Source organism: Lucilia cuprina, chromosome 6 (assembly GCF_022045245.1).
Source record: "Lucilia cuprina isolate Lc7/37 chromosome 6, ASM2204524v1, whole genome shotgun sequence".
NCBI classification, from domain to species: domain Eukaryota; kingdom Metazoa; phylum Arthropoda; class Insecta; order Diptera; family Calliphoridae; genus Lucilia; species Lucilia cuprina.
Genome location: NC_060954.1, coordinates 61,273,294 through 61,298,189, shown reverse-complemented (window position 1 = coordinate 61,298,189; position 24,896 = coordinate 61,273,294). Strand labels below are relative to the sequence as shown.

General features: G+C 31.1%; 4 protein-coding genes across 4 annotated transcripts in view; all 4 read left to right on the top strand.

The window, feature by feature from the left end:
• The first annotated feature begins 1,757 nt into the window (after positions 1-1,757).
• On the top strand, positions 1,758-4,968 carry LOC111677997 (chromatin-remodeling ATPase INO80). Its single transcript, XM_023439219.2, has 2 exons — positions 1,758-3,936; positions 4,492-4,968. The coding sequence occupies exons 1-2, from the start codon at positions 3,058-3,060 to the stop codon at positions 4,876-4,878; spliced, it is 1,266 nt and encodes a 421-aa protein (XP_023294987.2). The 5' UTR covers positions 1,758-3,057; the 3' UTR covers positions 4,879-4,968.
• Positions 4,969-5,645: 677 nt separating this feature from the next.
• On the top strand, positions 5,646-8,801 carry LOC111678019 (anaphase-promoting complex subunit 2). Its single transcript, XM_023439252.2, has 8 exons — positions 5,646-5,803; positions 5,872-6,316; positions 6,370-6,614; positions 6,678-6,873; positions 6,934-7,638; positions 7,695-7,958; positions 8,016-8,263; positions 8,326-8,801. Exons 1-8 carry the CDS (start codon positions 5,750-5,752, stop codon positions 8,524-8,526), a joined length of 2,358 nt encoding a protein of 785 aa, XP_023295020.2. The 5' UTR covers positions 5,646-5,749; the 3' UTR covers positions 8,527-8,801.
• A 35-nt stretch (positions 8,802-8,836) lies between these two features.
• LOC111678029 lies at positions 8,837-14,327 on the top strand. The gene is made up of 8 exons (XM_046954606.1): positions 8,837-8,956; positions 12,359-12,613; positions 12,684-12,858; positions 12,928-13,244; positions 13,604-13,783; positions 13,839-13,970; positions 14,038-14,190; positions 14,262-14,327. The coding sequence occupies exons 1-8, from the start codon at positions 8,954-8,956 to the stop codon at positions 14,292-14,294; spliced, it is 1,248 nt and encodes a 415-aa protein (XP_046810562.1). The 5' UTR covers positions 8,837-8,953; the 3' UTR covers positions 14,295-14,327.
• Positions 14,328-16,789: 2,462 nt separating this feature from the next.
• LOC111678017 (adenylate kinase) overlaps positions 16,790-24,896 on the top strand; it is a 14,846-nt gene continuing 6,739 nt past the window's right edge. Inside the window, exon 1 of the mRNA XM_023439250.2 lies at positions 16,790-17,048. Coding sequence (XP_023295018.1) covers positions 16,944-17,048 — 105 coding nt within the window. The 5' untranslated portion in view covers positions 16,790-16,943. The remainder of the gene's footprint in view (positions 17,049-24,896) is intronic.

The window sequence follows — 24,896 nt, the reverse complement described above, 5'->3', positions numbered from 1 at the left end:
TATCAGCTCCTTTATTTATTACAATTAACAACAAAATAATTTCAGTCTACTTGGGAGTTTTGTTTTTCTGTAAATACTTGTGTACAAATAAATACATATTTCTAGATTTTGTTTCTTTGTATAAATCCCTTGTACATACATAAGTAGTACAATATTTTTTAATAAAAATTAATAAGAAAATGTTTAATCTTTTACTTTATTTTACTTGAAGCACACTTTTTTTCTGATGATTTTGAGCACGAAGTTGATGGTGATAACCTTTTGTGAACTCGTTGTATACTTATCAAATCAAATAGAATATAATTTTAATAATTTGCGCAAAATATTAACATATTTTTTTTTCTTATTTCAAACTGATAAATAAAAGTTGTATGTGAGAGTGAGTATATGTTAGAGATTTGCTTGTCTTGAGATTTCTTATTACGAATTTATAGAATGAAAATCAGAATGATCGATAATTGAAAACATAATATTTTTTTTATTGAATATTGAACTACTTGTCATTACGGTGGATGTTTTTTTTCAAATATTTTATTTTCATTTTATGGACTGATAAGAATCTTTAAGTTTTCTATAATGATCGAAAATTTTCTTTAAACTGAAATTTTAAGAAAACACTTTCTAGAGAGAAATAGTCGAAAATTTTCTAATAAAGAGACACTTTGTCGCATAAAGAGACAATTTGTGAAACTCTTTTTGTAAAGAATAACAATTTAGAAGAATTTTCTAAAGTTCGAAATTGAAAAATCAAAAAATTGATCTTAAATGATAGTAATATCAGATTATTATAGGATTATTAGTTTATAGCTTTTAAAATTTTCAAACATAAGTTCGAAATTGTTTAAAATTAAAGTAAAATAAAATAATTTTGAAAGTTTTTGAGATAGAAATTTTACCCAGCAAAAATAAAACGAAGTACTTCCAAAGGAATAACATTTATCACCACTTTAAAAGTAGCACTAAGTGAATTTGTGGAAGTGATGTTTATTAACTTCCAAACAAGCGAAAATATTCCAATTTTATTTAAAAATTAAGGTGAACTTTTTTGTTATTATTTTTTTTTAATTAAACCCATTTGATGGATAAATGCTTGTAATTTATTTATTTATCACTTCTTCAGATCTTTTTCAGTACTTCCATAGATTAAATTCTACTTCTTTTTTCGCTTCTTTGGAAGTTTTTTTGCTGGGTAACTTTTGAATATAAGTTAAAGTTTTTGTTGTTTTTCAATTCTTATGATTTACAACTTCAATTATTTTCTAAAATATCTTAAAATTTTCCAATATCCGCTCAAAATTCAATTACAAATTTTACCTAGAAATTGAATTCGCCAATGACTAATATATAATTGAAATAGAAAATTTGATGATGCAGTTACAATAAACAAAATTATTGCCAGCATTTTTTGTAAATAGTTTAAAACATTTGTTTAATACTTTAAAATGTATATTTAACGTATTTTTACCCTTATAAATAAACAAAACACCCTATTTATTTTATTACATTTCAGCATTTACAAATACTAACTATTAGTAATTTGCCTGTGTTTAAATTTCCGCTTTAATTAATTCATATACAATTGTATATGAACCACCCTGCATGTTTCGTTTCAATTAACAACTATAGTTGTTGTCTAGAAAACAAATGTCCGAAAGACAACATTTTAACAAATACAACACTGTTTCTTTGTTTTTTTTAACCACACAATTTAACAATTACTGATTATTTTTTCTACATCACTATTTGACAAAAATTTTTCATTGTATAAAAAAAAGCTGAAACAAAAAGTACGTATAAAAATTTATTCCGAGCAATATTAATCATCAACTTTAAAAAAAATTAGCAAAGAAAGAACTTTAAACTGTGAATATTATTGAGAATTAACTTTTAAACAAATGAGTGCAAATAAGAAATTGTTATGAATAATAACAAATGAACTTTTAAGAAAACTAAAAAATATATCACGAGTGTCCTTGAACAATTACAATACGTTCGTTATTTTGCAAAATAAAATATAGGAAAAAATTATATAGTGCCTATAAAGATCACGTCGACATTAGACAACCAGATACTTGAAAACCAGTTGAAAAGAAAAAGTAAAAAAATTTACCCTGCGCACACATCCAAAGATACAAAAATTAAAATACACACACACATCTAGTAGTGTTGTCAGTGCTGGTGGTATTAAAAATAAATAATAATCACACAAAACGAAAACAGTTCAACTGAACTGAACAGCAACTGTTCAAGAGAACATTTCAAAGAGGGGCAAAGAGAAAATTTGTCATTTCGTTAAAAAAAACACACACAGAAATAAAAAAGCAAAAATATATATATATTTTACTTTATTTGATAACAAAGACACACAAGGAAAAACAGAAAGAAAAATAATAATAAAAATAACAACAATAACAAAAATATTGCAATCGTTCGGCTGTTGCTTTCATCATCAAATTTTCCAAAATAACTAGGAGTTTTACCTGTTTTTGTACAACAACTCGAAATTGATTAACCAATTACAACAATACACAGGAAGAGTTTAGCTTCTTAATCAATTTTTCCAAAACCAATGTTATTTGTTGTCAATAATTACGATGTACAATTCAATGCAAAAGGAATGAACAACATGGAGCAATTCCGCTGCCATTATCGCCCGCTACCAGTATGTGGGACTATTAAAGTAAAAACTAATAAGCATATTTCTACTATTACTGCTACTACTACAACTGCTGTTGATTTTATTACAACAAAGCAATTGCAAAAACAACAAGAACCACAAGTTAAAGTACAACAAAATGATTTTGAATCCTTGCAAGTTTTGAATGAAGCCATTGTTAACGAAGTAGACCATACTTATCCCAACAACGTTAGAAACGATATTTCCTCCTACTCCTCCTCTTCTCCCAACTCTATTTGCTGGTTTAAAAAACACAAACGTCAGCAACGTCACTTACGAGTACTACGCTCTTCTTCATTGAAAATCGATATAAGAAGACAACGTTTAAATCCCTTTAAAAATAATTCCCGACTAAATTGGCATCATATACTATTGGACATATGATTTCCAATTGCCAGAAGACGACGACAACACAACAAAAACAAACAAAACAAAGACAGCTCAATTCCTGCCTCCTAAAAAGCATAAATAATAAATCATCCAATTTAGATTCCAAAACATCCCATCCAACGCCTATAGAAAGTACAACGTCCACAATGTCAACATTGGCAGCGGACCTTAGAACCGCAGCCGTTGCTGCGGCAACTGGCCAAAAGAAATCAGGCGTTAAGCCTCCCATGGAGGCAGTGGTGGTGAATAGCATCATATATTCAAAGCCCTCATTTTGTAGAATAGCTGTAGATCTGGGTGATGTATCGGGGGATAAAAAACCTTCAACAAAATTGACAAATGGGTCTTGCCCAAATAATTATCTCAACAGCGGCGCATTTTGTTCCTCAGCCATGGGCTTGAAAGATGCAGCATTAAACATTAATGCCGCCACCTGCCTGGCGGATTTGGCCGCTTCTTCCTCCTTAAATGTTGGGGAAGATACAAAAGTGTATAGAATGTGCACGACCATCAACGGTTCCATACATCATCAAATATCCGACCTGTGCGATAATCTTCTAGCTATGGCCGGATTTTTCGGTGTCACAAATAATGAACACGATGACATTGATGATAGTTTTATAGAGTTTGCCTACAGAGATGATGACTGTGATGGCAAAAATAATGAAGAGGAAGTCGACGACGACAATGGTGATGAGGACGACGACGACGTTGATGATGACAATGAGGAGGACTACGTAGATGGTGAAGATGACGACGATGATTATTATGATGAAGATCTTGATGACGATGATAATGATGTAGTCGATTTCTCATATGAATGTCCGATTTTACCCGCACCAAAATTAAACTGTGATAAAAAGAAAAAGGTAAGGAACATTTCATAGGTAAAACATTTATAGTTTGAAATAGTTAACATATTTCAATTCTTCCATATTCTCTATTCATATTGTCACAGTATTATTTGAATTTATGATTTTATATCCATATGTTGGCATTTGCTTAACAATCTGAACACATTTTAATGTTAAATGCCGTATTAGGTCATTGCACAAAGAAATATTTTGTATCTAACGGAAAAGATTTTATTCAACTATTTAATATTCTAAAATAGATTTTATTTTCAAACAAAAAAACAATAAACTATAAACCACAAACATCAAGGTCAGCCAATGTTATATACTGCTCTAATGATAATTTTATTTAGTTAAGCAAACCCTCTTGTATTTATCTATAACAAAAGAGGACGAAAAAACAATATCATTAAATATGTTTTCCTAAAAATACAATTATCTACTTAACATATGGTTAAATTTATTTTAAATTAACTAAACTAGTTTTGTCCAAAGTATATACAAACACATTTTTTAACACATCAAGGTCAAATGTAATTGATTTAATTTAATCTTTTTTCAAATTCACAGGTACGTTTCAATACCAAACCCACAGTACATGTTATGCATACTTGGAATTATGCTTACCGCGCTGCACGTAAAGGTGAATGGGAAATGTATGCACGTGATCGTGAACGTTTTAAATTGAGAATACAAAGAGCAGCCTCAACACTTAATCCCATATTGGAAAGAGAACATCGTCAGAAAATTTATGAAAAACGATTTGCCAACCTATACGACAATGATGATTATAATGACGTCAATCAATCAGAACTAGCTCAAACTGAAGCTGATCAAAAAACAGTTTCGCACGAGTTGAAGGAAACCTCTAATAATATTGAATCCAAAAAAACACACCAAAAAAAGAAACGCAGAAAGAAACGATTTTGCAAAATGGGAAACAAACATTATTTTTAAATTGCATTTTAGTTTGTTTCCATTTATTTTCTTCATTCTTTACTTTTATGATCATTTTACTTTATAAATACAATTATAAATTTTTGTTAATGTTAATTGTTTTACTTAAATCTTTTTAAAATCATATTCGGTTTAAAATTGGTTGGTGAATTTACTGTGTATATAAAAGAAAATTAAAAAAAAAACTTCTGAAATTTAATATAAATTTTTTTTAAGAAATTACTAATAATACATTTTTTCATTTTATGCGGTTAATCTTAAGAGTTATTTATAGAAAATATATTTTAAATTTAGTTAATAAAAAAGCACTGAAATAAACAAACGAAAATCTATTTTTATTTTGCAACAACAAACATTTGTTGAGTCATTTTGTTAAATATTCATAATGATTTTAGCGCGAGCAACAGCGGTTCAACAAAAAATATTGTTCTATAATAATAGTTCTGCTAAAAAGATGTATTTGTCTACACTTTTTCAATCGGGTTTGCTGGAGAGGTTTTCATCTAAACCGTCCCTATACACAATTTTTGTGCGTAATGTTTTGCACATTTGCTTCACGTGAGCTAAATTGTCTAAACGAATTAAAAATTGCGTTGGCAGCATGAGCGAATTTCTGAAATTTTTGTGTCTTAAGTTTGACGTCACATAATTTACATATGTTTAATGTAAAACTTAACGTTAAATGTTAAAATTTCAATTCATTTCAATAGTTTCTAAAATAATTCGTAGCACCCTGTTTTGCTATATATTTAAAATGACATTTATATAATACTTGTATCAGCCTGTTTTATTTTGATTTTATTGTGCAAATTGTTTACATTTACTTTGTGCCGGCATTTCCTTAACAAATTAGAGTTTCTTTTGTAATAAAATGGAAATTGTTTGGTCAGATTTCAGTGAAACTTGTCCTATACTCAAGGAGTGTGTTAGTACTTTTAATAAATTTGTTATATATAAAAAAATTATTAGTGTTTATAATCCAACATTTTGCAGCTAGACTCATCGGATTTGGCTCTAGAGGATGCTTCTACTTTGGATTATATTTATGAAATCCTATGGATGGAAATTGGTACTTTTGTACGCAGTAAATTATCTGTAAAATTTTGGTCTTGTCTTAATCACAATCAAGCTACTACGAAATTCTATCGTGATGGAGAATCTTCTGAAGATATTCAATTGCAGTATAAATTATTTACTAATTTTGTTAATGCTGTTAAAAATCTAGATGCTTTCTATCAATTCATTAAAACCAGCTTAGAGCGATTAGATGCTATACGAAAATTGGATCATAAAAAATCAATAGAAAAATTAAATGAACTTTTGCGGGCATCATTGCTGGCTCAATTGCCTACACATTTCAATAATGTGGTATTCTCTTTCTACAGTGTTTCCTTTAGGGTTTTCTTTAATTTACATCAGAGTACTAGTGGAGCTCAAGGTAATTTGCTTACAATTGAATTTGCTAATAAAATACAAATTGTTTTTGTTTAGATGCTGAAGATTTAGATGAAAGTGATTTAACTTGCAAAGGCTGCAATCAGGAACTAGAGAAATGTCAATGTTTAACTCTACTACAAACCATAAATGAAGTTAATCAAAAGTTATTAGATTTAGAATTGTTAGATCGTCTTGCTGGACAATCGATGACATTTTTAGTTCAGATCAGAATAAAAGAGCACATAAAAAATACATGTCTGGGTGTTTTCGATAGATCTCATTTGAAAACTCTACTAACGGTAAGTATTTATTATAAAATTCCTTAATAATTTAAAGGCTAATGCAAATTTTTAAAATTTTAGTGGTTAGATGATGTAGTCATAAAATGGTTAATGCAAATATTTCATACTAATGCATCTGATGATGAAATGGATATAGATGCTGAGGCTGGAAACAAGAATTCAGATGTTATACAAAGTTTAAAAGTTAAGCTAACGTTTTATGTTTATGAGAACTTTGCTTTAAGTGTAATTGATCAATTTTTTAGTATTATTATAGGTAAGTTAATAACATATATTAAGATTCCATTTAAACTTTAACTAATTTCCTTTATAACAGATTTTCCTGATTCTATACCCGCCATAGAGGATCTTAAGATTTGTATGGAAAAAATAAATTTGCGTCGCCAAATTATCAACACTTTAAAGACTTCCTTAGAGGCTCGCATTTTGCATCCTGGTGTTAATACTATGGATATATTAACGGGTTATGTAGCGGCCATTAAGGCTATACGTTATTTAGATAATACGGGCGTTATATTGGAAACTGTTACGGCACCTATTAAAGAGTATTTGAGAAAACGTACTGATACTGTTAGATGTGTGGTCACTAGTTTAACCGAAGAGGGTCCTACAGATTTATCCGAAGAATTGGCCAAAGGAGATACAGTTAAAGAAGCTGCTGGCGGCAATGTTAATGATGAACTTAGCAATTGGGAGAATTGGCAACCAGATCCATTTGGTTTGGATTCCTCCACTCTACAAATGCGTGCTGTTAAAACATCACGTTCGGCCGATATAATATCCATGGTAGTGGATATTTATGGCAGTAAAGAGTTGTTTATGAGTGAATATCGTAATTTATTAGCAGATCGCTTATTGACTCAACTGGAATTTAATCCCGAAAAAGAAATAAGAAATCTAGAATTGTTAAAACTAAGATTTGGTGAATCTTTATTACACAATTGTGAGGTAATGCTTAAAGATATAGCCGATTCGAAGCGTATTAATGCACATATTCATAGTGATTATAAATATGTGGAGAGTAAGTTATTGAAAAGATTTATTAGATGTAATGTAGAGTAATTGTTATTCTTCCAGATAAACAATTTGATATTTCCTCTTTAATAATATCGGCCCAGTTTTGGCCTTCGTTCAACAAAGAAAGTGTTGAGTTACCCGAAGAAATTGCTAATGAATTTCAAAAGTATACAAAATCCTATGAAGAGTATAAAGGCAATCGTACTTTAAATTGGCGCACAGTTACAGGAAAGGTTAATATATCTATTGAATTGGGCGATAGGGTATTGGATATGACTGTGGCTCCTACACAGGCTGTTATTATATATCATTTTCAAAATAAAAGTATGAATAATATAAAGCTATTTTTGCCTTTTTAAATTAATACATATTTTCTTTTAGATGAATGGTCTTTGGATGATTTAAGTTCTCTGGTTAAGATACCTCCATCGGTATTAAGAAGACGTATGGCTTTCTGGCAATCGCATGGCATTTTAGTAGAATCTCAACCTGGTATTTTTAAATTAATTGAAGATGATTTACCCAAATCCCAATTGGAGAAATTGCCTATAAATGAAATTATAGCAGAAGATGAAGATAATGAATCAGCCATGGCTAGTGCTAGTGATCAAAGAGAAGAGGAGTTACAAGTAAGTTGTTGTGATCTTTATGTCAAATAATCACTGTTTACTTTGTTTTCTTTATTGTTTAGGTATTTTGGTCCTATATTGTTGGTATGCTAACCAATCTGGATTCTTTGCCCATAGAACGAATACATCAAATGCTGAAGTTATTTGCCTCTAATGGCTTGGGTATTGAATTTACACAAGATGATCTTAAAGATTTTCTACAGCGTAAAGTACGCGATCACAAGTTGATATATTCGGGCGGTGTTTATCAATTAGCTAAATGATTTAACTAACACTTTAAGGAAATTTGCCATTAGCAGTGTTTTTTTTATTTTGAGTTAATGTAATTTAAATTTTTTATGATGAAAGAAAAAAATTAAATAATAAATTCCATGAATTGGCACTTTTGTGAGATATGGAAAAAAAAACAGCAAAATGAAAATAAAACTACAGCATATACTACTGTAAATAGTCGTCCCTCCCTGTCAATGTTGTAGATAAACACTGTTATTATAGCTCGTCTAAACGTATACGTCTGCGACTCTAGTGATTCGTTCGCGGTAAGTGGCTATGAAATTTAACATTTTCTTATTATCAAACAAATAAATCATTTATTAATAAAAAAATCGCGATAAAGTATTTACTTATTATATAGCGGCAGAAAAAGTTTTAATAATAATATAAAATTGTTTAAAAAATAAAACTATAACAATGGTTTGTCATATAAAAAGATATATTTTAAAATTTATTTAAATTATTACAAAGAATTATTAGAACTGAGAAAACAATCGTCTCGTTTCTAAGAAGTGTCTTTTGGCATTAAAGTTACTGCTAAATAAAACTTTTGAACAATTTATTGACAATATTATTGTGAAACTAGTTGTTTTTGTTGTGAAATTAACGTTTTTTCTTTTGTCTTCTTTTACATAACTTACTTCGGGCTCAACATGCTTAACTTCATGTTTCTAGATTCAATATTATGGAAAATTCAAAAGAGTACCTTTTGAAAAAAGAAAAAGTACCAAAAATTCCCCATTGATTTGTTATCCTTCTAATCCGAGCTCTACATACTTAATTTTATGTTTCTGGGTTCATTATTATTGAAAACTCAAAAAGTACCTTTTGAAAAACGAAAAGGACAAAACAGTTCCCTTCTAAGGGTTTTCATCTAATTCCGAATCTACATACTTAATTTCATGTTCCTAGGTTCAATATTATATAATATTCAAAAAGTACAATTTAAAAAACGAAAAAGTACCAAAAAGTACCAAAAAGTTGCCTTTTATGGCTTCTAACTTAAGCCAGGCTCCACGTACTTAATTTCATGTTTCTAGTTAATAACATCACACTAGTGCTACTCTCGCTCTGCTACTTTTGCTCTGCTGTTCTCGCTCTGCCTTGTTTTTATAAGCAAGAGTACAATAACAAAATTTACCCTATGATTATGTATTTTGTTTTTGGTTTTTGCTATTTCTGTTTAAGCATGAATAAAAAATTTAAATTTTTGATGAAATTTTCAGAGGTTGTCTCGGATTTTTCTTTCTTACCCCCGGGGGCAAGTTACTCTGGTGATATCTCCACCTTGGTGTTATTACAATCCCGGGTTTTAAAGAGGTGGCCAATACCTCCAGTCTGGCCGGGACTGAAAAATTAATTACAGTCTACTGCTTGGCTTAGTCCTTGCATAGATTGACAGAGCACCGCATAATCTGGTACTACGGGTGGCCAGTTGCCCGCAGGACTATGTCCTGGCTGGACAGTTGGTTGAGGTTCCTTCGGAATCCACGTAGTGGCTGTGGTTTTAACTCAAATTCGCGATGAGAGTAAGTGGTGGTTAAAAGACTAATGCATGATTAAGTCAATATTTCGGGATAAGTTCGGTGCCGTTTGCCGAAAACAACAGATACCCCACAGAGGAGTGACTGTGGGACTAAGCGTTGGAAATGAGTTGGTATTAATTGTATATGTTACGGGATGAATGTGGGGTATAATAAATGTGTCGTATGTTTTTCTTTTATGAATGTGCCGTATGAATGAGATGTGCACTGGGTTGAAGAACAATAGTAAGAACAGTGAGTAAGAACAATATCTTTGCCTTATGGATGGATCGTACTTCGATCCACCAGTTGTGTCTCTAGGTGCTGTTGCCGAATCAACAGAGGCCATCCAATGTTCAGAGATTAGATAGCTCCAGTACTTCAGCAAAATACTTGTGCATGGACCGGTCAATGTTAATGTTCTAAAATTGCCACCTGAATTCTTCATTGAAGAATAAAGGGGAGAAGGTAGACCGTTCTCAAGTCTACCCAGTAGGTGAAAAAGACCACTGTGAGATAAGGCCGTCAAGGCAGGTGCTCACGTTAAAACTCTCGTCATACCTTTCTTACGAATGTGAAGGGTATAAAAATATGATAAAACTTGGCATATTTTGTATAAGATAAAATTTGTCATATTTTGTCTTATGATAAAATGACAAAATTTAACATATTTTATATTAGGATAATTGGTATAGGTATTGGCCAAGTCCAGTGATTTTTATAAAGTAGATTTTTAATTATAACAAAAACTTTGGTATAAAACTTCCTAGAACCATAATGATATAAATATAACTTTAAACAAGTAAGAAATTTTAGTCGGGCGAGGCCGAACCTACAACTGTTACAAAAAGTAAAAAATAGTTTGATTACAAGGTTTACATGCACTATTCGATGGTTCAGTTGTATGGGGCCTAGGTGAAATAATAGACCGATCTTAACTTTTTTCTATAGGCTTCGTCCCTGGGACAATTTCATTGAATTTCTTTAAAAATTGTGACCTGTAGTTTGAGCTAAATCGACTCAGAAAATAATTCTGGTATACTTTAAGGTGGATATAAGACCAATAATATTGTGCGTTACAAACATCAGAACAAACCCAATATACCCTCTCCACTAAAGTGGTGTAGGGTATAAAAATCAGACCAAGATAAATGAGCTTTTCTTTACAAAATCCAAATAAGTTTTCGCGCGAAAAAACCTATTCGTTAATATCATTACATATATCCAATATAAACCTAAAAACACACATACATATCTAATTATGTTTATGCGTGAATGAACCTCGTGACACTCCTCGATTCCCCCCTTTGAGAAGGTTGTTAAATATTTATAATTTGCTTTTACAATTATTTTTCACGTTATCAATGTTCTTTTTTATTTTTGTATTCAAACATGACGTTAAAGCTAATGCTCAATTCCATACATTTGCAAAGACTAATAATAATAATGGGTGTCGAGGTAGGTATGGGGTATAAGGGTTCTATATCGAGAGACAGTAGCGGTATTAGTAGTATGATTTAGTATGTATTAAATGTAGTGTGTATAGTTTAAAATATATATTTATTGTTGTTATGTATGGAATTTTTGTTGTATGTTTTTGTACTCAAATGTAAGAAGAAAGGAAAAAAGAGTTAATAATGGATGAATTGATAATGTACTTTTGCTAGTGTGGTTGTTGGAAATAATATTTAATTCAATGACAAATTTGACACAACTAACTAACAAACGGTGAGAAATAAAAAAAGAAAACAACTCAATTTAACGTTTAGTAAACAAAACAAAAGAAAATTGAATACATTTGAATGGATAGATGATGTTTTGGACGCACATAGAAAATTGGAAAACAAAAAGTAGCAGACAGCCAGCCAAGCCAGTCAGTGCGCAAAATCTTGAAATGCATGTAAAGAAATTTCGAAAGTTGAAATGTCGTTTGAAATATTAAGGGTTGAGAGACAACTTGAGTCAAGTTTAGTTAAGTTTTCTATTGTTTAGCGACAGACAACCCAAAGCATTCGATACATAGAGACTAAAACTAAAAACCTAAAGAAATCAATAATAATAATCATAATAATGTTTTTGTTAAAAATAACTTTACATCACTTGTAAAGCAGCAAAAAGGAAGAGGGACTAAATAAGGAAAAAAAAACATAGTAGAATAATAAAACGCGAAAAGTGTTTGAGGCGTAGAAAGGAAGTTGTGTGACCGATTAAAATCGTGTCCTTATTTTTAATGTTATAATTGTTGAATTTTTTTTATTAAATTATTATTAAATTATAAAAAGTAATAAAAATCCTATAGTTTAAAATGGATTCTAGTCATCATGTTACGGTGCCACTACGTTATGGCATTAAGAAAATGAGAAAGCGTCGAGATTTAGATGCTCTTTTATCACAAAGTCATAATAAAAATGGTGGAAACGGCAGTGGTGGCGGAGGTGGAGGTTGTGGTGGTGGCGGAGCCTTAAGACGCTGTAATAATAGTCGTGGAGCTGTCTACTCACAAGATAAACTATTAAATAATGCCTCGACAGATGACCAAGAGGATTACACTTGGGTAAGTTAAAGCAGGAAAGGCAAAATTTTCTTTGTTTATTAATGACAAAATGTTTTCTCTTCTGCAACAGCAACCTAAAATTAAACAACCTCCTCATCATTGTGGCCATAATAAACAAATGATATTTCGTTTATATGGCATATTATTATTTGTGATTACTTTGTCCATATTTGTGGGCTTTACCTATTGGTTAAATTTCAATTTACAACAACAGATCTATGAATATAGACAAAAAGTTGAACAAGGTATGTTGGAGTTTTATTAAATTATAATTGCATTTCCAATAAATAAATAAATCTTTGTTATTTCAACAGTTTCTGCCGCTAGCCAAATTTTGCCGGACACTTTGCAGGCCTGGCATGAAACTTCAAAAAGTTTGATCAAAAATCAAACTTCTATGTCTTTGAAAATCACCGAACTACAACAGTCTTTGCAGGAGTTATGGAAAAACTTTAGTGAATATCGTTCGTCCCAAGAAGCTCAAAAAAGTTATGAAAAAGAAGAGAAAATTGTAGCCGATTTTGGTGCAAAAATCGAGGCTATAGCCACGGATGTTGAAAGTATGAAGGAACATTATAATTCGGTCAAGGAAAAACAAACGGATTTACAGCAAGTTTTTGAAAAATTAAAGGTAAGTTTATGGGCATATTTTAGGAATAATATGATTTGTTTGTGCCACATTTGAGTGACTGATAGTAGCCGAAAAGGGATGAGCCCTGACCTCAATTTGTTAGAGGTCAAAGCCATATCAGCTTTATTATTAAGTTTTGTTTTGTCGCACTTTATTTATTTAATCTTTTGATCTAAAAATATATTTAATTAGAATTTTTATTGCAATTTAAAATTTTCAGAAATATTTCAAATTCCAATTTAAACATTTTTGAAATATTAAAATTTTTGGCAAAATTTAAAATTTTTTTTAAACTTATTGAAAACTTTTATTGAATAATTTTTAGTAAATATTGAAATTTATTTTATTTCAAATTCTAGTCCAATTTTAGTGATGGCTTAAAGAATATGGCCCTACCCATCAACTACACAGAGGAATTAAAGACCTTAAGAAGTGATTTACAGACGAAAATTGATAAACTCGAGTCCAATACCAGCTATATCAATGACACCTTAACGCAAAAGTCAATTATAATGCAAGAAGAGCTGGTTAAACACAAGGTATGCAATTAATAAACAATTTAAAATGAAATTTAATCCATCATTTACCCCACAGACCAAATTGGATGAGCTATTCGATCGCAGTGCCAATATAACATCTCATGTAACATCTTTAGAGAATTCATGGCCGGAATACAAACAAAAAGTCATTAATCTTGGTAACGATATACCAAGAATAGAAAAAGATGTTAGTTTTTTATTTTTTTTTTTAATCATATTTTAAACATTTTCTAATATTTAAATTATCTATTTAGATTTCCATGTTATCAGTGGCTAGTCAAAAAATGGAATTATCATTTAAGAACATTTGTAAAGAATGTCAAAATTCTTATATCGAAGCCTTACAGCACAATATTGAAGATGAAAAGAAACCTGTGGAAAAGGTTCTAACATCTCAAACCAAAACGGTATTTTCTCATTAAAATTTATTTTTGAATATTTTTTTAATAAATTGTTTTTTTTTTCTCCTTTTTAACAGACAACGAGCACTTTGCGTCCCGTTAATGTGTAGTATGTGATTATCGTCTAAAAAAATATATATATATATATAAAAACACAATTTTATTACAATTGGTAGCATGTAATTTAAAAACAAACCCCAACTTCTAATCCAAAATTTAAACTTAATTTTTAATTCACTATTAATAGACGATTTTAACAAACAAAACAAAAAAATTAAAATTAATAATTGGCCGCCATAGTTGATAATTTTATTGCAATGTTTTAAATTTAATTGAAAATTAAACGAAACATTTTTGTTTAAATAAAAAAAAAACTAAAAAGTGTTTTCAAACGGAGAAGTTTTTTTAGAGATTTTATAAACCACTTTTTATATGTATTTTATAAAATGTTTATAAAAGATTACATTCAAATCTTGATGATATAGATGGCAGGAAAGGATGATAAAATAACTCATTAGTCAATACTCGAAAGTATCCATGACATCATAAACCAGTCCTGAAATATTTTATTGGATTAATAAACGCAGTTTAAATATTCTGTCAAATTCAATGTGATTTGAAATGTAAAGCTCATAAAGGTTGAGCACTAACGATGGTCTAATTCCCTTTAAGCGATAATGACAACGATGTACAACGTTCTTCCTAAAATATAAATGTACTATGTATTAAACACCAGGTTATCCCACGTTGGTTCGGCTATACCTTTATATATAGGAAGTTAAAGCCCCTTACAATAAATTAATCAAAAGTATTATTTGGTCACCACCAATTTTATGGAACATAACCTCAAACAAGGGAAAAATGAAAGAAAGTTAATTAACTTGGAGTAATAACTCAATTGGCCTGAGTGAGATGCAATTCTGCCGACATAAACATGATTGACCAGTCAAAACTTTGCCAGGACAATTGGATCTCCGCTCTAGAACGACCCGATTCTCAATCGGCTAAAGATTGTCAACTTAGCAACAGCTGTATCAACCGGAAGTTTTTTCCCCAGGACAGAACATCCAGTTACTGCCAACTTGTTACAACAACAACCAGTCAAATAATAATTTATTACTCATCCATATACGATAATATCGCAGTTTATAACTCAATTTTAATTCGCTCCGCTTCTCTAAGGGCTTTGAGACTAGAGATTTGAGTCCTATTAACTAACAACTACACTAAGATATACTTTAGGAAATCTATAAAAGTCACGTGTTCTACTTGATCCATTTAATTAGCCAAAAATGTTACTGAAAGCAAAACAATTCAAATTCACTCGTAATTTAGAAAACATGACCTCTTCATACTCTGCTGTCTCCAGCCTTTGAGCCTCGCATATTCATTTTGAATTTAAAGAAGGTAAATTAGAAAATTTTGTATAAAACTTTTGCGGTTACATCCCTGTATAGATTAAAAGCCTAAAATCATGTTAAATAATTTATTTAAACTGCCAACAAGAATAGTTATTTTATAACACTTCTTTATTTATTTAATCCTATTAACTAATATTACTCTTTTTATAAGTTTTTTTTAATTTTCATGTCCTAGAATTTAAGCCTTTTCATTTTTTTGTTTACTTATCATTCTTTTCAAAAAATTCATATTAGTTATTATTAAGTTTTATTTAAATAATTATTCAATTATGTGAACTATTAGTATCATGTTTCAATTGATTATTTTTTTAAATTTACAGTGTGATAAATATTTCTGTTTACGAATAAATCAGCAAATTAGAAATTTGCCTATTTAAAAAAAATAATAACAGAAATTGTTAAGGAGTAATTTGTTAATGATATTTAACTGAGTGATTTAAATTTTTTTTGTTGGTAATTGTTTTCAAATACTTAAAACTCTATAATTATTGATATATATGCGTTGAATAACTTGTTTAAATGATACCTTGTCCATATGCTTGTTGATTTCTATTTGTATTAACTTTAAATTTAGTATTTTTTTTTTTTTTGCTTTAAAAAAGACTGCTTGTTAGATTTTATTTATATACACCATTAAATATAAAATTTACATATACTTCATTCAGCTCATCTCATTATATGCTAAAATGTCCTATATTATTATTATAATTATTTTTTTTACATTTTTTTAACTTTAATTTATATTCTTTATTTATTTACTTTTATTATTATTGTTATTTTATTAAAATTGAATTTTGTCTAATTAAGTAGTGTTATTGGATCCGATTATGGCCTTTGGCTAGGATTCTGTATAAGAATGAATAAACTAAACTAAACTAAATTGCGCCATTTTTATTCATACCATCTTTCAAAAAAAAATACAACCCTACCATTTCAACAATTTTGCAAACTTCAGCAAAAGTTCACATTTTTAAGATGAAATTTTCATTCGCACAGCAAAAATCTCCCATAAGAAATGTACGTGTTTGTGTGTTGAACACAGCAATTATGTTGCGACGTGGTCGCAGGAAATATTTCGTTTCGTTCCTCTTCGAAACTTTTAGTTAATAGCAGTGCTGCTAACTCTAAGAACTGCTTTCTGCGATATGTCAAAAAACGTGTAATTTTTTATTGTTGGCATCACCACCACCAACAACCACTGGTTAGTTCGTGGAAGTGTGTTTATTGTTTTTTTCTGCTGTCAATTTAGTTTTCATTAAACTCTACACGCTTCCTCGCGAGCCGTAAAGGGAAAACCTATACCAGACAAATATCAGCTAAAAGCAATAAAGGAAAAACATGGCACCAAACGCAGCTCAACCTGTTCCACGTTCACGTTATGAACCCGAAACTGGCATCAATGCTATTCTCTTGGGTCCTCCTGGCTCCGGCAAAGGAACTCAAGTAAGTTTTGTTTGACATACAATTGTACAATTCCACTAGAATGAAATATAAACAAAACAATGCTAAAAGAAAGAAGCACATTTTCTTTGATAAACTACTGCTACATGGAGACCCGCAGGCATTTTAGTGAATTGAGGCAATGAGGGCAAAAGTGAAAAACTTATAATTACATAACGCCATGTACAATGTATATTTATACATAAACATGTTTGGGGTGGTAGGAAGCTATCATGGGTTTGGTTAAGTTGTTTAAAAGAAAAGAAAACATCTTGAGTAAAAGTATTCTTTATTAAATATGTATAGCCGTCCGTCCGTCCATAAGTGGCACATGTATTTCAGCATTTTTATGCTATTTATACGGTCAGTTCAAGGTCGTAAACATAATTTACCGCTTTTTATTAAAGATATATATAAATAAAATTTTATTTTTTTCTTATCACACAAAAGTTATTATAATTTCAGTTAATTTTCCATAATTAGCTTTTTAAATTGTTAATGGGTAACTAAAACGTTATGTAAAAAAAGAGGAGAAAGAGGGCGATATGTAAGAAAGGAAATGTTATGCATTCTTAATGTTACAAAATATTTTGAATATTTTTCCATTAAATTAATTAATTTTTGTTGTTTTATTGCAATAGTTAATTATTATTTATAGTTTTTATTAAGTACCTTTGATTGGCCTTGAATTGTATTTTTATTTAAAAAAACATCTAATCAAAGTTTAGAAATTTTTACTTTTGCGATAAAAACTTTCTATGATGACCGAAAATATATTCTTATGTTTGTTCTTATCTTTTTAAAAAATTTAATAAGAAACAAAAATACCCAGTCAAATGATTTTTTATTATTATTTGTTTAGCAATTTGGTAGAAATTATTATTAATATTTTATTTAATTAAATTAAAAGAAGTTGTTTTTGTAGCATTTCGACAGTAGCCTGTAATTGACCGAGTATGATACGGATCGCTTCGGTGCGAAGATCCAATTGCTTACTAGAATTAAACAAATATTTAGAAATGTTAAAAAATGAAACATAAGAAATGAGTTTTAGGATAGTTCCCAGCAAAATTTAACAACATAATTTTGAATGACTAACTTATACCATCTGCATTACTTGTAAGTAGTCTTGTAATAACTTGAATATTATCGCTTGCTGTGGAAGTATGTTTACCTAGTTAATGAAATTATTTTCGCATAGCTGTCCAATGAAAGCTAATGAATTGTATCAAAACTTTTGTAAAAAGTTATGTTTCTTAGAAATGATATGCAGTTTGGCACGTACATATTTGTATTTGTGAAATTATATAATTGCACTTTGCCCATAGTGCAATATATTTAAACTACTTATTTAATAAAAAAACTTAATCTAAATTTAAAATATTAAACTTAAGATAATTTATTATCATGTATGTGTACATTATTTTCTGGCAAAAATATAAGTTCGATGTTATCGTTATTAAACTATAAGTGATTGATGAATAATTCAAGCTTCAAATTAAATTTTTAAGTGGACATTAAAATCTGTGATCACTTTTATTTCTCACCAAAAGTCGATTCTTCCATTCTCTGGCTAAACGGAAGACCCTAGGGCAAAAAGGATTAAAATCTGTGATCATATTTATTTCCCACCAAAAGTCGTTTTTTAAGTGAAAACATAAAAGTCCATTTTCTGGCTAAACGGAAAGCCCCAGGGCAAAAAGGATTAAAATCTGTGATCACTATTATTTCCCATCAAAAGTCGATTTTTAAGTGAAAATATAAAAGTCCATTTTCTGGCTAAACGCAAGGTCCTATGGCAAAAAGGATTAAAATCTGTGATCACTTTTATTTCCCACCAAAAGTCGATTATTATTAAAATTTGTGATCATTTTTATTTCCCACCAAAAGTCGATTTCTAGGTGAAAACATAAAAGTCAATTTTCTGGCTAAACGGAAGGCCCTAGGATAAAAAGGATTAAAATCTGTGATCACTTTTATTTTCCACCAAAAGTCGATTTCTGGGTGAGAACATAAAAGTCCATTTTCTGACTAAACGGAAGGCCCTAGGGCAAAAAGGATTAAAATCTGTAATCACTTTTATTTTCCACCAAAAGTCGATTTTTATGTGAAAATATAAAAGTCCATTTTCTGGCTAAACGGAAGGCCCTAGGGCAAAAAGGATTAAAATCTGTGACCCCACCAAAAGTCGATTTCTGGGTGAAAACATAAAAGTCCATTTTCTGGCTAAACGGAAGGCCCTAGGGCAAAAAGGATTAAAATCTGTCATCACTTTTATTTCCCACCAAAAGTCGATTTCTGGATGAAAACATAAAAGTCCATTTTCTGACTAAACGGAAGGCTCTAGGGCAAAAAGGATTAAAATCTGTGAACCCTTTTATTTTCCACCAAAGGTCAATTTTTGTGTGAAAACATAAAAGTCCATTTTCTGGCTAAACGGAAGGCCCTAGGGCAAAAAGGATTAAAACCTGTGATCACTTTTATTTTCCACCAAAAGTCGATTTCTGGGTGAAAACATAAAAGTCCATTTTCTGGCTAAACGGTAGTCCCTAGGGCAAAAAGGATTAAAATCTGTGATCACTTTTATTTTCCACCAAAAGTCGATTTTTAAGTGAAATCATAAAAGTCAATTTTCTGGCTATACGGAAGGCCCTAGGGCAAAAAGGATTTAAATCTGTGATCACTTTTATTTCCCACCAAAAATAGATTTTTAAGTAAAAAATATAAAAGTCCATTTTCTGGCTAAACGGAAAGCCCTAGGGCAAAAAGGATTAAAATCTGTGATCACTTTTATTTCCCACCAAAAGTCGATTTTTAAGTAAAAACATAAAAGTCCATTTTCTGGCTAAACGGAAGGCCCTAGGGCAGAAAGGATTAAAATCTGTGATCACTTTTATTTCCCACCAAAAGTCGATTTTTGAGTGAACACATAAAAGTCCATTTTTTGGCTAAACGGAAGGCTTTAGGGCAAAAAGGATTAAAATCTGTGATCACTTTAAGTTTCCACCAAAAGTCGATTTTTGAGTGAAAACATAAAAGTCCATTTTCTGGCTAAACGGTAGGCCCTAGGGCAAAAAGGATTAAAATCTGTGATCACTTTTATTTCCCACCAAAAGTCGATTTTTGAGTGAAAACATAAAAGTCCATTTTCTGGCTAAACGGAAGGCCCTAGGGCAAAAAGGATTAAAATCTGTGATCACTTTTATTTCCCACCAAAAATCGCTTTCTGGGTAAAAACATAAAAGTCTATTTTCTGGCTAAACGGAGGGCCCTAGGGCAAAAAGGATTAAAATTTGTGATCACTTTTATTTCCCACCAAAAATCGATTTCTGGGTAAAAACATAAAAGTCTATTTTCTGGCTAAACGGAGGGCCCTAGGGCAAAAAGGATTAAAATCTGTGATCACTTTTATTTTCCACCAAAAGTCGATTTTTAAGTGAAATCATAAAAGTGCATTTTCTGGCTAAACGGAAGGCCCTAGGGCAAAAAGGATTAAAATCTGTGATCACTTTTATTTCCCACCAAAAATAGATTTTTAAGTAAAAACATAAAAGTCCATTTTCTGGCTAAACGGAAGGCCCTAGGACAAAAAGGATTAAAATCTGTGATCACTTTTATTTCCCACCAAAAGTCGATTTTTGAGTGAAAACATAAAAGTCCATTTTCTGGCTAAACGGTAGGCCCTAGGGCAAAAAGGATTAAAATCTGCGATCACTTTTATTTCCCACCAAAAGTCGATTTTTGAGTGAAAACATAAAAGTCCATTTTCTGGCTAAACGGAAGGCCCTAGGGCAAAAAGGATTAAAATCTGTGATCACTTTTATTTTCCACCAAAAGTCGATTTTTGAGTGAAAACATAAAAGTCCATTTTCTGGCTAAACGGAAGGCCCTAGGGCAAAAAGGATTAAAATCTGTGATCACTTTTAGTTTCCACCAAAAGTTGATTTTTAAGTGAACATATAAAAGTCCATTTTCTGGCTAAACGGAAGGCCCTAGGGCAAAAAGGATTAAAATATGTGATCATTTTTATTTCCCACCAAAAGTCGATTTCTGGGTGAAAACATAAAAGTTCATTTTCTGACTAAACGGAAGGCCCTAGGGCAAAAAGGATTAAAATCTGTGATCACTTTTATTTTCCACCAATAGTCAATAGGGCAAAAAGGATTAAAATCTGTGATCACTTTTATTTCCCACCAAAAGTCGATTTCTGAGTGAAAACATAAAAGTCCATTTTCTGGCTAAACGGAGGGCCCTAGGGCAAAAAGGATTAAAATCTGTGATCACTTTTATTTCCCACCAAAAGTCGATTTCTGGGTGAAAACATAAAAGTCCTTTTTCTGGCTAAACGGAAGGCCCAAAAGTCCATTTTCTGGCTAAACTAGAGGCCCTAGGGCAAAAACAATGATAATCTGTGATCACTATCATTTCTCACTAAAATCGATATTTGAGTGAAAACATAAATGTCAATTTTCTGGCTAAACTAGAGGCCTTACGGCAAAAACAATGATAGTCTGTGATCACTATCATTTCTCACTAAAAATCGATATTTGAGTGAAAACATAAAAGTCCATTTTCTGGCTAAACTAGACGCCCTAGAGCAAAAACAATGATAATCTGTGATCACTTTCATTTCTCACTAAAAATCGATATTTGAGTGTAAAAGTCACTAAAAATCGATATTTGGGTGAAAACATAAAAGTCCATTTTCTGGCTAAACTAGAGGCCCTAGGGCAAAAACAATGATAATCTGTGATCACTATCATTTCTCACTAAAAATCGATATTTGAGTAAAACATAAAAGTCCATTTTCTGGCTAAACTGGAGGCCCTAGAGCAAAAACAATGATAATCTGTGATCACTATCATATCTCACTAAAAATCGATATTTGAGTTTTATGTTTTCACTCAAAAATCGACTTTTGGTGGGAAATAAAAGTGATCACAGATTTTAATCCTTTTTGCCCTAGGGCCTTCCGTTTAGCCAGAAAATGGACTTTTATATTTTCACTTAAAAATCGACTTTTGATGGGAAATAATAGTGATCACAGATTTTAATCCTTTTTGCTCTAGGGCCTTCCGTTTAACCAAAAAAAGGACTTTTATGTTTTCACTGAAAAATCGACTTTTGGTGGGAAATAAAAGTGATCACAGATTTTAATCCTTTTTGCCCTAGGGCCTTCCGTTTAGCCAGAAAATGGACTTTTATGTTTTTACCCAGAAATCGATTTTTGGTGGAAAATAAAAGTGATCACAGACTTCAATCCTTTTTGCCCTAGGGCCTTCCGTTTAGCCAGAAAATGGACTTTTATGTTTTCACTCAAAAATCGACTTTTGGTGGAAACTAAAAGTGACCACAGATTTTAATCCTTTTTGCCCTAGGGCCTTCCGTTTAGCCAGAAAATGGACTTTTATGTTTTCCCTCAAAAATCGACTTTTGGTGGAAAATAAAAGTGATCACAGATTTTAATCCTTTTTGCCCTAAGGCCTTCCGTTTAGCCAGAAAATGGACTTTTATGTTTTTACCCAGTAATCGATTTTTGGTGGGAAATAAAAGTGATCACAGATTTTAATCCTTTTTGCCCTAAGGCCTTCCGTTTAGCCAGAAAATGGACTTTCATGTTTTCACCAAGAAATCGACTTTTGGTGGAAAATAAAAGTGATCACAAATTTTAATCCTTTTTGCCCTAGGGCCTTCCGTTTAGCCAGAAAATAGACTTTTATGTTTTTACCCAGAAATCGATTTTTGGTGGGAAATAAAAATGATCACAGATTTTAATAATTTTTGCTCTAGGGCCTTCCGTTTAGCCAGAAAATGGACTTTTATATTTTCACTTAAAAATCGACTTTTGGTGGAAAATAAAAGTGATCACAGATTTTAATCCTTTTTGCCTTAGAGGCTACCGTTTAGTCAGAAAATGGACTTTTATGTTTTTACTTAAAAATCTACTTTTTATGGGAAATAAAAATTATCACAGATTTTAATCCTTTTTGCCCTAGGGCCTTCCGTTTAGCCAGAAAATGGACTTCTATATTTTCACTTAAAAATCGACTTTTGGTGGAAAATAAAAGTGATCACAGATTTAAATCCTTTTTGCCCTAGGGAATTCCGTTTAGCCAGAAAATGGACTTCTATGTTTTCACCCAGAAATCGACTTTTAGTGGGAAATAAAAATGATCACAGATTTTAATCCTTTTTGCCTTAGAGCCTTCCGTTTAGCCAGAAAATGGACTTTTATGTTTTCACCCAGAAATCGACTTTTGGTGGGAAATAAAAGTGATCACAGATTTTAATCCTTTTTGCCCTAGGGCCTTCCGTTTAGCCAGAAAATGAACTTTTATGTTTTTACTTAAAAATCTACTTTCTATGGGAAATAAAAGTGATCACAGATTTTAATCCTCTTTGCCCTAGGGCCTTCCGTTTAGCCAGAAAATGGACTTTTATGTTTTCACTCAAAAATCGAATTTTGGTGGAAAATAAAAGTGGTCACAGATTTTAATCCTTTTTGCCTTAGAGGCTACCGTTTAGCCAGAAAATTGACTTTTATGTTTTCACAAAGAAATCGCCTTTAGGTGGAAAATAAAAGTGATCACAGATTTTAATCCTTTTTGCCATAGGGCCTTGCGTTTAGCCAGAAAATGGACTTTTAAGTTTTCACTTAAAAATCGACTTTTGATGGGAAAAAATAGTGATCACAGATTTTAATCCTTTTTGCTCTAGGGCCTTCCGTTTAGCCAAAAAAAGGACTTTTATGTTTTCACCCAGAAATCTACTTTTGGTGGGAAATAAAAGTGATCACAGATTTTAATCCTTTTTGCCCTAGGGCCTTCCGTTTAGCCAGAAAATGGACTTTTATGTTTTCACTTAAAAATCGACTTTTGGTAGGAAATAAAAGTGATCACAGATTTTAATCCTTATTGCCTTAGGATCTTCCGTTTAGCCAGAAAATGGACTTTTATGTTTTCACCCAGAAATCGACTTTTGGTGGGAAATAAAAGTGATCACAGATTTTAATCCGTTTTGCCATAGGGCCTTACGTTTAGCCAGAAAATGGACATTTAAGTTTTCACTTAAAAATCGACTTTTGATGGGAAATAATAGTGATCACAGATTTTAATCCTTTTTGCTCTAGGGCCTTCCGTTTAGCCAGAAAAAGGACTTTTATGTTTTCACCCAGAAATCGACTTTTGGTGGGAAATAAAAGTGATCACAGATTTTAATCCTTTTTGCCCTAGGGCCTTCCGTTTAGCCAGAAAATGGACTTTTATGTTTTTACCCAGAAATCGATTTTTGGTGGAAAATAAAAGTGATCACAGATTTTAATCCTTTTTGCCCTAGGGCCTTCCGTTTAGCCAGAAAATGGACATTTATGTTTTCACTTAAAAATCGACTTTTAGTGGAAAATAAAAGTGATCACAGATTTTAATCCTTATTGCCTTAGGGTCTTCCGTTTAGCCAGAAAATGGACTTTTATATTTTCACTTAAAAATCGACTTTTGGTGGAAACTAAAAGTGATCACAGATTTTAATCCTTTTTGCCCTAGGGCCTTCCGTTTAGCCAGAAAATGGACTTTTATGTTTTCACACAAAAATCTACTTTTGGTGGGAAATAAAAGTGATCACAGATTTTAATCCGTTTTGCCATAGGGCCTTGCGTTTAGCCAGAAAATGGACATTTAAGTTTTCACTTAAAAATCGACTTTTGATGGGAAATAATAGTGATCACAGATTTTAATCCTTTTTGCCCTAGGGCCTTCCGTTTAGCCAGAAAAAGGACTTTTATGTTTTCACCCAGAAATCGACTTTTGGTGGGAAATAAAAGTGATCACAGATTTTAATCCTTTTTGCCCTAGG

Bases quoted from the DNA above. Each gene is read 5' to 3' on its own strand.
- LOC111677997 (XM_023439219.2), top strand. From the start codon at position 3,058: ATGATTTCCAATTGCCAGAAGACGACGACAACACAACAAAAACAAACA. The intron at 3,937-4,491 runs GTAAGGAACATT...TCAAATTCACAG, and splicing joins ACTGTGATAAAAAGAAAAAG to GTACGTTTCAATACCAAACC.
- LOC111678019 (XM_023439252.2), top strand. From the start codon at position 5,750: ATGGAAATTGTTTGGTCAGATTTCAGTGAAACTTGTCCTATACTCAAG. The intron at 5,804-5,871 runs GTTAGTACTTTT...AACATTTTGCAG, and splicing joins GTCCTATACTCAAGGAGTGT to CTAGACTCATCGGATTTGGC. The intron at 6,615-6,677 runs GTAAGTATTTAT...TTAAAATTTTAG, and splicing joins ATTTGAAAACTCTACTAACG to TGGTTAGATGATGTAGTCAT.
- LOC111678029 (XM_046954606.1), top strand. The intron at 13,245-13,603 runs GTAAGTTTATGG...TTCAAATTCTAG, and splicing joins AAGTTTTTGAAAAATTAAAG to TCCAATTTTAGTGATGGCTT. The intron at 14,191-14,261 runs GTATTTTCTCAT...CCTTTTTAACAG, and splicing joins TAACATCTCAAACCAAAACG to ACAACGAGCACTTTGCGTCC.